Source organism: Dermacentor variabilis, chromosome 7 (genome assembly GCF_050947875.1).
Source record: "Dermacentor variabilis isolate Ectoservices chromosome 7, ASM5094787v1, whole genome shotgun sequence".
Classification (NCBI taxonomy): domain Eukaryota; kingdom Metazoa; phylum Arthropoda; class Arachnida; order Ixodida; family Ixodidae; genus Dermacentor; species Dermacentor variabilis.
This window is the reverse complement of record NC_134574.1, coordinates 56,205,306-56,217,930: the sequence shown is the minus strand read 5'-3', so window position 1 is coordinate 56,217,930 and position 12,625 is coordinate 56,205,306. Positions and strand designations below refer to the sequence as shown.

The following is a 12,625-nucleotide window of genomic DNA, read 5'->3' as shown; positions in this document are numbered from 1 at the left end:
ACATATGGTGGCAGTTCCACGTTAATTTCCAGTGCGCTGGCGTACCGAGCGCGGATTGCCAACAGCAAACGCGGCGCTGCAGGCCCCGCCACTTGCGCATCCGTCTGGCGTGGGAGGGAGCCCAGCAGGCGCTTGCCCGTCATCCGTGCCTGTTTATTGTGGTCGCCAATAGTAGACGCCACAAGCGGATGTCGTTCCTCTTGCTGCCACTTTATGGCGCTCTAAGCAGCCTCCGCACAGCACACGCCACGCGCTAGCGTGTTCCCTTTCATAAAGGACCCTGCATCAATTCGTGCTGCAATTCCAGAAGAATGATATGCAGGGATTGTAAGCCCGCCGCAGCCCATAAAATCACTATTTCGACCACGCAGTTGACCTTCATTAACTTCTATGTTTTGCCAATAGGACAATATTTTGAATCATCTTTTGTCATTGGTTGAATGAAGGAGCTGCATATCCTTACCCATAATATTTACCGCAGGATGCGAATGATCTCCCGATAATTCCAGCGAGTATGGATTATGTCACACAAATGCAAGCGAAATCATCAGGAGATCTGGGTATCAGAAAATTGTATCTGAACACGACATAAATTAAAGCGGAAAAAAAAGACAGAGCAAGAAGGCGTGAACTAGTAAAGTTCGCAATTTGGTACTCGAAGGTAATCGATCGGTGTGGAAGGCAGGAGACGTAATTTTTTACAGGGGGACATGGTTAAATGGGTGCTGGTTGATGAAAAAGCGCGCGGTATGTCAATACATAACATAACATAACATAACATAACATAACATAACGAGGCACGAAATGTTTCTACGGCAGAATTAACAACATTTGACAAATAGAGTTACGAATACGAACACGGTAGTAAGCGCTTTTTTTTGTGAGCAACCACAGGTAATCGCTCACTGCGTGCTGGCTAACGCTAGAAAGCACCGTTGTCGTAATTCACGTGCGTCCGTTTTACACGAACTTCGATAGACAAATAGCCATCGGGTCCTCAAAATTCAGAAGGAAACGAACACATCAAAACATAACATAAAAGGCCACCAGCGTGGAGTACACGCACAGGAGGTCGCGTTGGTGCCTTTGGGTCCTGCGCAAATTCCACCGAGCTGAGTCCGTGTTCTCCGATGCGACATTGCCGGCACCCAAGGGAGAACGACCAGCCTCGCGGCAGACGTTCCCGCGCGCTTCAGTTCTTTGCGGCGGCGTTGTCGGCCGTTGAGGGGGCCTGCTGGCTTGTGCCCGGCGGCATACTGTCGACGCTCAATGCCGGGAGCACTGGTTGTTTGGACGGCGACGACGCCTGCTGCTGCAATCCCTGCGCGAGGACTTCCCTCTGCACTTCGGGCAGCTCGACGTCCTTGGTCTCGGGCAGCCAGTGAATGGCCAGCCCGCAGGCCAGGAGGCCCACTGCCACAGCCACGAGGGCCAGGGTGACGTGAGCGACTTGCGCGGCGTCCACCAGGAACTGGGCGGCGCCCTGTCCGAGGCATCCCGTTGCGGCCGCCGTGTGCACAGCAGTGGCCCTGACGGCGCTCGGGAAGCACTCGTACGTCTGCAGCTTGGCCACCAGCAAGCACAGCTGGATCACAGCTAACAGCACGTCCATCAGGTACTGCACAAACGCGTGTCGAGACGTTTAATGACAGAAAAATGGAAGATCACGTTCTCGTGACGCCTGCGGCAGAAAGGATGTGCCACATCCGCCGCCAAAGTCTGTGAGCGCTGGCGCTGGCTAACACTCCCAGGGTTCTACTAGGAAAACATAAATACCTAAGAAAGTGGATGGGGAAACGGCGCCGCTGTAGCTCGATTGGTAGAGCACCGCACGCGAAATGTGAAGGTTGTGGGATCGTTCCCCACCTGCGGCAAGTTGTTTTTGTCATACACATTCATTTCCATTAATTTATCGTCTCTTTATTTCATTCATTAAGCACATTTCCCCTATGTTGTCCTTGGTGTCAGTGTTTGTTGGCTTCTCGTGTACAGCATAGAATTTCTATACGGGCGGTTATACAAATTCAGTCACGGGAGCTTTTTTTTCCTGTTTTGATAATGATTTTTAATCAAGTAGCTGAAGGAACGCCAACGCTGTGCCATGAAGACTCCGAATGTATCGCGTGCGCCACAGTTCATCATCCGCCTGTTTTATGCCCACTGCAGGACGAAGGGCTTTCCCTGCGACCTCCAATTACCCCTGTCCTGCGCCAACCGATTCCAACTATAGCCCGTGAATTTCCGCATTTCATTTCGCTCCACCTAGTCTTCTGCCGTCTTCGACTGCAGTTCCCTTCTCTTGGTATCCATTCCGTAACCCTAATGATCCAACGGTTATCTAACCGGCGCATTACATGAACTACCCAGCTCCATTTTTCTCTCTCGATGTCAATTAGAATATCGTCTATACCCGTTTGCTTTCTGATCCAAAGCGCTCTCTTTCTGTCACTTAAGGTTATGCCTAGCATTCTTCGTTCCATCGCTCTTTGCGCGGTCCTGAACTTGTTCTCAAACTTCTTTGTCAGTCTCTAAGTCTCTGTGCCGTATGTCAGCACAGGTAAAATACACTGATTGCATACTTTCCTTTTCAATTATAACTAAGTTTCCAGTCAGAAGCTGACGATGTCTGGCGTATGTAATCCAATCCATTCCTATTATTCTGTAAATTTCCTTCTCATGGTCAGGGTTTCGTGTGATTAGTTGACCTAGCTAAACGTACTACTTCACAGATTCTAGAGGCTGACGCGATCCTGAACTCTTGTTCCCTTGCCCGGTTTCTTCATCATTATCTTTCTCTTCTGCATATTATTCTTCAACCCCACTCTTACACTTTTCCTGTTAAAGTCGTCAATCATTTGTTGTAACTCGTGTGCAGTGTTGCTGAATAGAACAATGTCATCGTCAAACCGAAGGTTGCTGAGGTATTCGCCGTCGATCCTTACTCCAAAACCTTCCCAGTTTCATAGCTTGAATACTTCTTCCAAGCACGCAGTGAATAGCATTGGAGAGATTGTGTCTCCTTGTCTGACCCCTTCATTTATAGGTATCTTTCTGCTTTTCTTGTGTAGAATTAAGGTAGCTGTAGAACCTCTGTAGATATTTTGCAAGGTATTTACGTAGGCGTTCTGTACTCATTGATTAAGCAATGCCTCTATGACTGCGGGTAGCTCTGCTGAATCAAATGCTTTTTCGTAATCTATGAAAGCCATATAGAGAGGCTTATTGAACCTACGGATTCTGGATAACCTGATTAATGACATGGATGTGATCCATTGTAGAGTATCCCTTCTTGAAGCCAGCCTGTTCCCTTGGTTGACTAAAGTCCTGTGTTGCCCCTATTCGATTGGAGATTATTTTGGTAAATATTTTATGTAATACTGGGAGTAAGCTAATGAGCCTATGATTTTTCAATTCTTTAACGTCTCCCCTTTTGTGGATTAGTATAATGTTTGCATTATTACAGTTTTCTGGGACCCTTGCAGGCGATACACAATTTGTATAGAGAGCCGCCAGTCTTTCTAGCATTATGTCTCCTCCATATTTGATCAAATCGACTGTTATTCCATCTTTTCCTGCCGCTTTTCGCCGTTTCATGTCTTGCAAGGCCCTTCTGACCTCACCTCTAGTTATAAGAGGTGTTTCTGTATCTGTCAGAAAGTGGTTTTGGCACGTAAAACCCCATAATTTAATTTTTTTTCTGTATCCTGGTCATTACTGTTTCGAATGGAGTACTCCCGAGACTTCTGGGTACTGTACAGGTCAGTATAGAATTCTTCCGCTGCTTTTACTATATCATAGAGATTGCTGATATCACCCTGCTTATCTTTCGGTGCATACAGATTGGTTTGTCATATGCCAAGTTCCCTTCTGATTTCAGGCTGCGTCCATTTTTAAGGCTTCTTCAGTCTTTCTGACATTATAATTTCGAATATCGCCTATTTTCGCCTTGTTGATCAGTTTTGACAGTTCCGCGAATTCTATCTTATCTCGTGAGTTGTACACTTTCATTCTTAGTCATTCCTTTATTAATCCCTTTGTTGCTTGGCAGAGCTTGCCTACTGGTTGCATTGGTGCCTAGCCTGCCAATACAATTGTTGCCTCTGAAGCCAGCTTCGTTACGGTTTCATTCATTACCTCTATGTCATCATTATCATCTCTCTGTTCTAAGGCTGCATATTTGTTTGCAAGTAGCAGCCTAAATTTGTTGGCTTTTACCCTTACTGCCTCTAAGTTACCTGTTCCTTCTTTACCAATTTTACTCTTTCTCTGTTCAAATTTAGGTGAATCCTAGCCCTCACTAACTTATGATCACTGCACTTTACCCTACTTATCACTTCTGCATCCTCCACTATGCAGGGGTCGGCTGAAGGTACGAAATCAATTTCATTTCTTTTTTCACAATTAGGGCTTTTCCATGTCCACTTTCTGTTGCTATGTTTCCCGAAAAAGGTGTTCATTATTCTCAGCTTATTCGCTTCTCCAAATTCTACCAGCATCTCTCCTCTAGCGTTTCTAGAATCGACGCCGTAGTTGCCAACTGCCTGTTCACCCGCCTGCTTTTTTCCGCACTTTTTCATTGAAGTCACCCATTACTACTGTATACCGAGTTTGCACTTTTCTCGTCGCTAATTCAACATATTCATAAAATTGATCTACCTCCTCATCGTCGTGACTTGATGTTGGAGCGTATATATATAGGTTTGTATTACCTTTAATCTATACCCCTTAAGTTTGATTACGACTACTGCTACCGTATCATTAACGCTGTAGAATTCGTCAACGTTGCCCGCTATGTCCTTATGAATTAGGAATCCTACCCCGTATTGCTTCTTATCAGGGAGACCTGTATAGCAGAGGACATTGCCATTATTTAGCTATGTATAAGCTTCACCAGTTCTTCTAATCTCATTAAGGCCGATGATATCCCAAACAATGTCTGATAGTTCCTCAAAGAGTCCTGCTAAGCTCGCCTCACTCGACAGAGTTCGGCTGTGAAAGGCTGACTGGGTCAGTTTCCATTGGCGGCCTGTGCGCGGGTCCAGAGATTCTTAGCATCCTCTGCTGCGTTACATGTCTGGCCGCCGCCTTGGTCACGTGCTCCCTATCTGCTGGGGACTGAGGGCCATTGCTTAATTCTAAATATAATCAGGCAGATTGAGGCCCAATACTGCACCAGGGAGGCCAATTCCTGTTCTGGTGAGGGAGTGTCTTTGTTCAAGCTAGTGGGCCTTCCTAATTTGGTTGCACCTGGATTAGTATAGCCCCAATCGCTCTCGACATCGTTCGCCGGTGTCAGGCGTCACTCAAAGCCTGCAGACGTAGTGCACTGGAGATGTCAAATTCAGATACACCATAGCCCCCACCCCCTTAAAAGAAGAAAAAACGGGGGGGGGGGGGATTTGAACTTCCGACTACCGCAACCGAACATTCGACATAGCGCAGTAAGATAATTCCGCAGGCTGCTAGGCTACCTTGTCGCCGAAAAGTGTTGTCCAGAGGGCCCTACGTGCCTAAGAGATCCGCTGGTTTGTCCAGCCTTTGCGGGTTTTTGCTACAGGTTGCACGATATAGTCTCAATTCTCCACGGTCCTTACCTCTTGTTTCCCGAATCTGACGCATGCATGAGGTCTTGAACGCTCCTAGGTACACGAGATATTTTCATACAACCTCTCTCTTCATACTACCTGAGTAGTATGAAGAGATAAAGAAAAATGTGCTGTCATATTACAGTCTGCAATTTGTGATTAATTACTTCCAAGTTTGTCATCTTATGTGATCAGTCCAATAAATATAACCTGTTGTTACTATTAATAACTTGTTACCTTTCCAGTGGCTATGAATTCTGCCCCCCAAGACTCCAAGAACCAGCGCTCATCCCCTGCTGCCACCAGCCGTTCCTCATCCATTCCCTCGTACGAAATAACTTTGATCTAGAAGCTCATGCATCTTGAATCTTTTTCCACTTGCACATTTGCTGCTATGAAGCAGCTGTTAAGTTTGCGGTACGAATCGTAAAAGTAAGCTTTGCATAAAACGTGCGCATGTGAGCATTTGAAATGCGTTTAAATTTACGTGCCTGCACCGCATACATCGAAAACGTGCAGCTGCCGTGAACGACGTTTAGTGATGAATGACGGTCATGGCTACCGGTCACTGACTTAAGTGCTGGCACGATAGTTTTCTTGGCGACATTCATTATTCGTTTCGTTTCGGCAGCCAAAATGTGTTCACATAATTGTGTACCACACGTGTGTGAAGTTTTCTTTAAGTACCCTTTGAAACATTTCTTCTCCTCCGCCTCCGCGAGAAAGATTCATATGCATGCTGAAAAACATTGCGCCGCTTTTTGTTGCAAGGTAATGCGTGTTTGCACGCGAACTTTTGAGCTGTTCGAGCCACGGGCGTAGTCAGGATATTAATTCGAGGGATCGAGGGGTCCTATTCCTTATATGTACATTCGTCCGTGTGTTTGTATATGTGCGTGTATATATATATATATGTACACAGACTAAAAATTACGGAGCGTTGGCACCTCTCCGGCTACGCCAATCGTTCGAGCTTAGCCTGCATTAAAAAGTGTCATCTGGCTCAGCGCTTGGGAACAGTGACCTCATGTAGCTCGCGACCAGCAGACAAAAAAAGCAAATGGAACACTGCGCGGCATTTGCCTCCTGTGCGCCCGAGGATTGGCTCTGCTGCAGAGCTGGAACATAAAGCCAACCTATGCGCAACTCTGCTCCCTGCGGGAATATATACAGGGACACTACATCGCACTGGCGAACAGCACCGCGAACCGCAGAAGTCAGAGCACTGACATCTGAAGCAGACGACGGAACGAAAGCGCTCGCGGTGCATACAGTGAATTTGCACTTCAGGTTTTAAGGCCTGACATACCGGAAAACGAATTTTCGTGTGTCTACTTTTGAGGAAGGTCGTCACTTGTACGAGGTACGCCACATTCCTGGCACCAGGTACTATATAAAACAGAATGCTAGTGCAAATTGCGATGCAAATGCAGAGCTACCTACAGAGCGCCTACAGAGCTCGGCGCGGTAAGCTAAGACGTGGAGCTCCAGAATTTATATTCCAGATATTTGCTGTGCGCGTTGACATTGTCACCTACTTAACCGTGTAAATTGGGGAAGAGCACAAAAAATTCACCGGCGACGTATGAAAAATGAATGAAATACATGCCATTGAGTATGTATCATGCGGCCGCTATGTGTGTGACACTGGATATATGCCCCAGGAGACAACGGGCATCTGCTGCTTCTCAATGAACCTTTTTTGACGTCAACTTGGGTCACTGCAAGTATGACGACTTCGCACTTACACGGTGACATTCACGTAATGCGATTTTTCTTCCAAATGAGGGTTGACGTTGACGTCGAGGTTTGTTTTTTTCGACTCTCAAAAGGCGCGTTATTGCGAAATGTTACCTTCAACATTGAATTTGTGCTCTTTAAGGGCTTTGCATGGGAGATATTGAGATAAAAGGCTTTCGCTGCTACAGAACCGGTGCACTAGGACTGCTCTGATTTTCTCGTTAATCAGGCTGTGACGGAGTATTTCTAGAAAACTACGTAGATTACCAGAGTGACTGCAGTGGTTATGAGCGATAACACATTGGCGTGCGCGTGTTTCACTTAGCTCCAATGGCCATGTAAGAACCGTACCGATCTCTTCCATCGTTCGAACCGCCAGCGCAACACACACAGCAGCACGATGTTCAAACTGTACGTGCGTTTCTGGGATGTTTCTGGATGCCGAATAACAGTCGAGCACCTAGAATGGAATGACCTGTAAGGAATAACTCTGCCCTGTACTTGTGTGAGCTGTACGCTGCACGACCTTTACAATTAAGTGACCTGCATAATAATAATAATAATAATAATAATAATAATAATAATAATAATAATAATAATAATAATAATAATAATAATAACTATATTATGGGGTTTTACGTGCCAAAACCACGATCTTGTTATGAGGCATGCCATATAGTGGCGGTCTCCGGGAACTTGGAGCACCTGGGGTTCTTCCATGTTCACCCAAACCTAAGTACCACGAGTGTTTTCGCATTTCGTCCCCGTCGAAATGCGACCGCCGTGGCAGGGATTCGATCCCGCAACGCCGTGATTAGCAGACCAACACCACAGCCACTAAGCAACCGCGGCGGGTTGACCTGTGTAACGAAGGACTTCGGACGCCCCAATCACTTCTTCCTAAAGGCGTTCTTGTTCTTTGACACGGCTGGCACGTATACGTCAAGTGCCACACAACACGAGCTAGAGCACTTGTGTGCGCCCGAGCTTCCATTCGGCCACTAGAATTAATGACTTTCTTCCTTGTGTCACGATCGGGAGCGTGTCAGTTTGTCCCGCTCTCGCCTCGTGGCAACTAGCGCTCTGGGACACTGTGTTAACCTGCACCCCCCGCACTTCGGGGTCCGCTTTCATTCCCCAGTCTTTTCGCCGTAGCTGCACGCTACGAAGATATTGCGAGACATTGTACCGCTTTCTGGTTTGGCCCAGCTTGCACTGTGTCTTTCAGAAGTGAAAAATTCGCCAGCTATTGCGATACTCCCTAATGCGAAATATATGCGCGTTTTCATTTCGCGATATATTGGCTCGCGCGGACAATCTCTCTCGTGCGGCCAAATGCACACGGAGCGAAGTGTGGCGCGACAGCATCGCTATTCGGGAAATCGCGAGAGGCAGCGCGTGGATGACGCGCGGGTGCGTGATCAATTAATGACAACATGTCACTGTCACTAATTACAATGTCATCTCCAACGAACAGTAACTCAACATGTTTCGCGCTGCGTAATAACTTCATTCTGCCCAAAGTGTGCACTACTTATGGCAAACAGACAGTTCACTTTGCAGCCATATCATCATGGAATAAATTATCATTTTGCACAAAACTCCGTATAGCTCATCAATTCTGCCATGAACTGAAAATTGTTTTTGTTGTGTGATATGTATGCGACACAGTGGACTCTATAACCCGATTTTCGTTTTAATCTTGCCATTCTTATGTGCTTCAACATGTCAATTTTTCTATCTATTTCTTTTTTTCTTCCTTTTTCCTCCTCTTCTATATTAGTTTTATCTAGTTTCACAATATTACTTACTGCCGATACATTGTTGTCTATTAATATCTTCATTTAGTTATATCTGCATTTCATTATTCGTCATTTTTCTCATTGTACTGATTCAGCTGCTGTTTCTGCCATTGTAACTTTTACGTTAACCATAAACAGGAGGTCCCAACTCAGTTTTTACTATGCGACCTCCTTCTGTACACCTCTACCTTTTAGTAATTTTGTGAAATAATAAAGATTGATTGATTGATTGATTGATCTTGCCAGATTCCATTCACCGATGATAAATGCCCAGAGGTCTAGAGTGCCTAAAGGCCTGTTGGCACCCACAGAAGGTGGCTAGACGCCCACGAAATAGGAACTAACCTCTGAAACCACTGAAAAACAGAACGCCCACGAAACAGGAACCAACCTCTGACCCTCTGAAAAGTAATTGGCTCGTTGTCGCCCTGTGCACAAAACTTAGAAAACAGCATTAGTCACTGGATGCGTGACGATACAGTTCGCCGCCGAGAACTGTGACAAGAAGACAATACGCAGGTGGCGCACGATAGATCCAGCGTCGTCAATACTGCCTTCCTGTAGATGGCCTGTCCACGCAGCACGCCGGAAGTTTTAAGATTTTTTTGTCTTCTATTATTTTAACGTGCGCTGCCTCGCAAAGCGCGCCCATATCGCTTCCTGAGTGAGACGCTGACGAGGATGCGCGAGTAGCGCGTCAGGTTGAATGCGACTAAGGAGCCCACGTGACCTCTCTTCATGACGGTTATGTAGGCGCCCTATATGCGACGGGAATATGCCCGACATGCCCTGCAGGCGGCGCTGGATGTTGAGGAGCAGTGGCGCCTGGTGAGAGCTCGTTGGCGCAACCCACCGCCCCGTTCCAAAGACGTTCATAACATACATACATACATACATACATACATACATACATACATACATACATACATACATACATACATACATACATACATACATACATACATACATACATACATACATCCGTCCGTCCGTCCGTCCGTCCAGTGTTGGGGAGCAGTGTTAAGGAGCAGTTGGCGGTGAAAGATATTGTGTCGGATGGACGTGTTTTACCAGGGCTCCGTCGTGGCGGCGAAATCATGTTTTTTGTGCATGCTCTGAGCTTGCTTTTGTTATCTATTCGCAGATTTTTTTATCCCTTAAATAAAAATTGGGTAGTTTTCTGTTTTTTCTCTTTTTTTGTGTGCACGGGTGTGTTTCGTGCATATTTGGTTTTGCAGGATAGTCAGACCGTCCTTTCGCGCACGGGCTTCAACACGTGCAGCCGGGTGGAACGTGAATTCTTTACAGCCTTGAAATAGTAACTTGGAAATGGCAAGACTAATACCTATTAGTAGTTTTACTGTGTGTGCTTTGGTATCGGGAATATTGCTTTGGTAGGAAAGTGAGAGCGTGGCCGCGTGGTTGAACACGTGTGCACACGTGTCATACCATAAAGGGACACTGAAGTGAAAAATGATTTCTTCTGCATCAGTAAATTACCGTTATACAACACCAAAAACACCACTATTATAACGATAAGACGTTTGGTAAGCCAGAAAAAGCGCGAGAACGAAATACGGGTGGTGACGCCTACTTAAGTTCCTGCACCTTGGAGCTCTGACGTCTTGGATTTTGATGGCATCTTCTAGGGCCTACTAATTATTTATAGCGGTACAGATTGACTACATTGTGTTCTAAAGGTGCCAAATATTAAACATGCCAAGTTTCGGGAACCTTTATTCAGCCAACGCGGCCCAAATGCGAAAACATACTTTGAAGTCCCTGACGTCACGCTGACGTACCGACGCTGGGGCTTCGGCGCGAAATTCAAATACTGATACTTGGACCTTCATTTTCTCATCTAATAATCAAACTATTTTTTTGAAATGACTGCCGGCAGGGTTCTGAAACAATGCTTCATTAGTCTAAACTGATTTATTGTTTCGCCTTAGTGTCCCTTTAAATCTGTGCAACATTGGTTGCTTTTAAAACACTGGTGAAATTTACTTTGTGGCATTTTAAGGATTTAGATTCTGTGCGCATTGGTTTTTACTAGAACACACGTGCTCCGAAAGCTTCGGCGTTTGCATTAAAAAAGCCGTGCAATACATGGCAAAAAAAGAGGGAAAGCGGGCAGTGTGCGGGGGTCCCTCAAGGCAGACGAGGGGACTGATGAGAATGGAGGGGGAATCGAGTCAATCGGCAGATACGGTGATGTCGATGCTAGGCTGAAGAAAATGGAGGCTATCCAGGGTGAGCTTGTGAATCAGGTCGAAGAGCTCGAAAATGAGCTACATATGGCGCGTGCAGTAATAAATATAGGGTGCAGAAATAAATAGCGCTATTCAGGTTGCGTTTGTTCACAAGCAATAGTGAACGTCTGGCTTAAACTGCATGAACAAGTTTATTAGTGATCGGAAGCATTAAGAGCGAGCAAAATCGATTCCTTCCTCAGCTCGTCGACGTTCCTTTCGGATATGGTACGGCCTTCAACAAACCAACACTGTGAAGTGAAATATAGTCACAGTGAGTAAGCAGGCGTTCTACTCGCAGGCCAGTGTTCATGGTTTCTTCCTTGTCCCCCACTTCAATTGGACAGAACTCACAAAAAGAAATCGCCTACACAAATGCTTACATCGTTACCGAAGGCGATGATAATTTTTTTTTGCTGGGCTAGTTTGCTCCTACTGATAAATGAATACTGGTAAGCGCAGTTTCAAGACGGGACAAGAGACGACATTGACGCACGGCGCAAGCGCTACTCGCATCAAATTTCAGAAAGCCGATAAAATGCATTGGTAACCCAACAATCTTGCGGTTCCCAGGTTTATTAGGGGTGTGCAAATTTTAGAATAGTGAGAAAACCTATTGTCGTATTTGATTTGGTCCTCGAAACGAATCCTCATTATTCCATTTCTCCCTTGAATCAACAGTCAATATTTGACAACGGTGTTCACGATGGAACGGGAAGCTGAAGCAAAAAATGTGGTATTTTTCCTTGCATCCCCAGTGGATATAAGTACGCTGCATCGCTCAGTCAGCTATACGTTTCCGGCTAAACACTATCACCCACACCAAAATCTTCCTTAGACGAGGAATTAGGTATCGTGGGTATTCTTCGGTACCATATGATAATTCATGACCACGTATTCTCCTAAGGAACCCGAGTTTGTGAACAATCTGCCTAATTATTCCTTTCGAGCTTTTGATAACGCGTGCTTTATATGGTGCTTTGTAACGACAGAAGCCTTCTATTGTTGTTATTACCAGGACGTTAAAATTGCTCTGTGTTATAGGGTATAAGGCTGTAGAATGTTAGCAAACTATCCAAAAAATAATGGACATTTGAATCTATTCCCTTTGGCGCTCTTCGATTCGCATTCGATTCGGTCTGTGAAATTGCAATTCGCACAACCCTACACCTTTATCTGCGCTAATAGGGATTCGGTATCATTGCACCGCGAATCTCCATTCCGACGCCAACGATAGAAAGAGAGA

At 45.7% G+C, this 12,625-nt stretch overlaps 1 protein-coding gene across 1 annotated transcript in view; it reads right to left on the bottom strand.

Moving 5' to 3' along the window:
• Positions 1 to 1,030: 1,030 nt before the first annotated feature.
• Positions 1,031 to 12,625, bottom strand: part of LOC142589048 (solute carrier family 22 member 7-like) — a 37,415-nt gene continuing 25,820 nt past the window's right edge. The window contains exon 7 of the mRNA XM_075700835.1: positions 1,031 to 1,618. Within this exon, the coding sequence (XP_075556950.1) occupies positions 1,193 to 1,618 (426 nt within the window). The 3' untranslated portion in view covers positions 1,031 to 1,192. The remainder of the gene's footprint in view (positions 1,619 to 12,625) is intronic.